This window comes from Mandrillus leucophaeus, unplaced genomic scaffold (assembly GCF_000951045.1).
Source record: "Mandrillus leucophaeus isolate KB7577 unplaced genomic scaffold, Mleu.le_1.0 Scaffold55, whole genome shotgun sequence".
NCBI lineage: Eukaryota > Metazoa > Chordata > Mammalia > Primates > Cercopithecidae > Mandrillus > Mandrillus leucophaeus.
Window position 1 is genome coordinate 2,612,574 of NW_012105919.1, and position 1,899 is coordinate 2,614,472.

Consider the following 1,899-nt stretch of genomic DNA (forward strand, 5'->3'; position numbering starts at 1 on the left):
ACCACTGCGCTCCAGCCTGGGCAACAAAAGCGAAACTCCATCTCAAACAAACAAAAAGGCTACAAAACAATATGTAGAGTATGGCTCCTGTTTTTGGAAAAAATAAGTATATATACAAAAAGTCTAGAAGGATAGAGGAGAATATCCACCAAATATTAACTAGAGGTGACTAGATGGTGGGATTCTAAGTGTTCGTAATTACTGTCCTCTCTTTTTTTGTTCTGAAAACGGGTAGTTTTTCTGCCATGAGATAAATTATTTGTGTAGATTCTTTTAGTAAAAAAATAAAAAAACAAAAAACTAGGCTGGGTGTGGTGGTTCATGCCTATAATCCCAACACTTGGGGAGACCAAGGCAGGAGGATTGCCTGAGCCTAGGAGTTCGAGACCAGTCTTGGCAATGTAGTGAGATCCTGTCTCTACAAAAAATTGAAAAGTTAGTTGGATGTGGTGGTTCACGCCTATGGTCCCAGCTGCTCAGGAGGCTGAGGTAGGAAGATTGCTTGAGCCAGGGGAGGTGGAGGTTGCAGTGAGCCAAATTCATGCCACTGCACTCCAGCCTGGGCAACAAAGTGAGAACCTGTCTCCAAAAAAATTAAAAAAAGAAGGAAAAATAATCAATAAAACAGGAAAAAAAAGGAATACTTAGAACCTTTTCTGATGCCTTGTGACTTTCAGAATTTAAAATCCCCATTGCAGATACAGCCGCCCACAGCAGAAGGCCGGGAGCAAGAGAGGGGGCTGAGGAGACCTTGCTTCCACTGGAGCTGCAGGGTGGGAAGGGGTGCTGCGGTCAGCAGAGGGCACCCTTCGCCTGCGCCGTGTGCAGTGCCTGCAGTCACTCCCTCATTTCCAGGAGTAGCCTTGGACCAGATGCTGGCTCAGATCTGTAACTGCTCCTGTCTGGTAGCCAGGCCTGCCCAGATGTACAATGGCTAGAATAAAGGGTTCTTGGAAGCAATTTGTTACAGGTACCCTGTGGGCTATGGCTGGCTGTGGTGCACATGAAGGTTGTGTGTCAGACCTACTCCCTGGAAATGGCCCATGGCTGCACACAGGCACCTTGGCTGAGAAGCTGCACGGTCCTGCTTTCACTCTCCTCCCCTGCTGTGTCCTGTCTGCTTCCACCCAACTCTTCAGGCCACCAGCCCCCACCTCTTGTGACCACCCCCAGCCCAGCGTGTCCTCAGCCCATCTCCTGTGTCAACAGGTGAAGTCCCGCGTGGCCTTTGGGAAGCCCCTGGTGGAGCAGGGCACAGTGCTGGCGGACATTGCGCAGTCGCGCGTGGAGATCGAGCAGGCACGGCTGCTGGTGCTGAGAGCTGCCCACCTCATGGACCTGGCAGGAAACAAGGTAGGGGCAGGGGCATGAAGGGGCCTCCCAGAGGCAGAGATTCTTCCTCCTCATTCAGCAAAGCATGAGAGCCTGGCTTCTTGACATTAGAAACTATTTCACCTCTACTTGGAGCTGTTTTGGCAGTTTTTCAAAAATTGAACAAGAAGAGAGGACTGGCCTTTGTGTTTTACTGACCTGGTGAGCTGCTTAGTCCAAGGCAGTGGGTTTGATGGGGCCACAGCACCCCTGGGTGGCCCTGGACTCCCAGGGCCATTGGTGGAGGTGTTGGACAACCTAACAGTAAGTCAGGGAAAAGGGACCCTCTACTGGCCTTCATCTGAATATCGAATTAGCAAAATAGAAGCTTATTTTCAAGTGTGACATTAGTCATTAACTAAGGCGCTTTTTAACCTTTTATTTATTTATTTTTTGAGACAGGGCCTCACTCTGTAGCCAGGGTGGAATGCAGTGGTACATCATGGCTCACTGAAGCCTCAGCTTTCTAAGTAGCTGGGACTCCAGGCGCACACCTCCATGCCCAGCTAATTCTTTATTTATTTATTT

At 49.2% G+C, this 1,899-nt stretch overlaps 1 protein-coding gene across 1 annotated transcript in view; it reads left to right on the forward strand.

Moving 5' to 3' along the window:
- ACAD10 (acyl-CoA dehydrogenase family, member 10) overlaps positions 1–1,899 on the forward strand; it is an 80,850-nt gene that overhangs the window by 75,821 nt on the left and 3,130 nt on the right. The window contains exon 19 of the mRNA XM_011997887.1: positions 1,210–1,353. Coding sequence (XP_011853277.1) covers positions 1,210–1,353 — 144 coding nt within the window. The remainder of the gene's footprint in view (positions 1–1,209; positions 1,354–1,899) is intronic.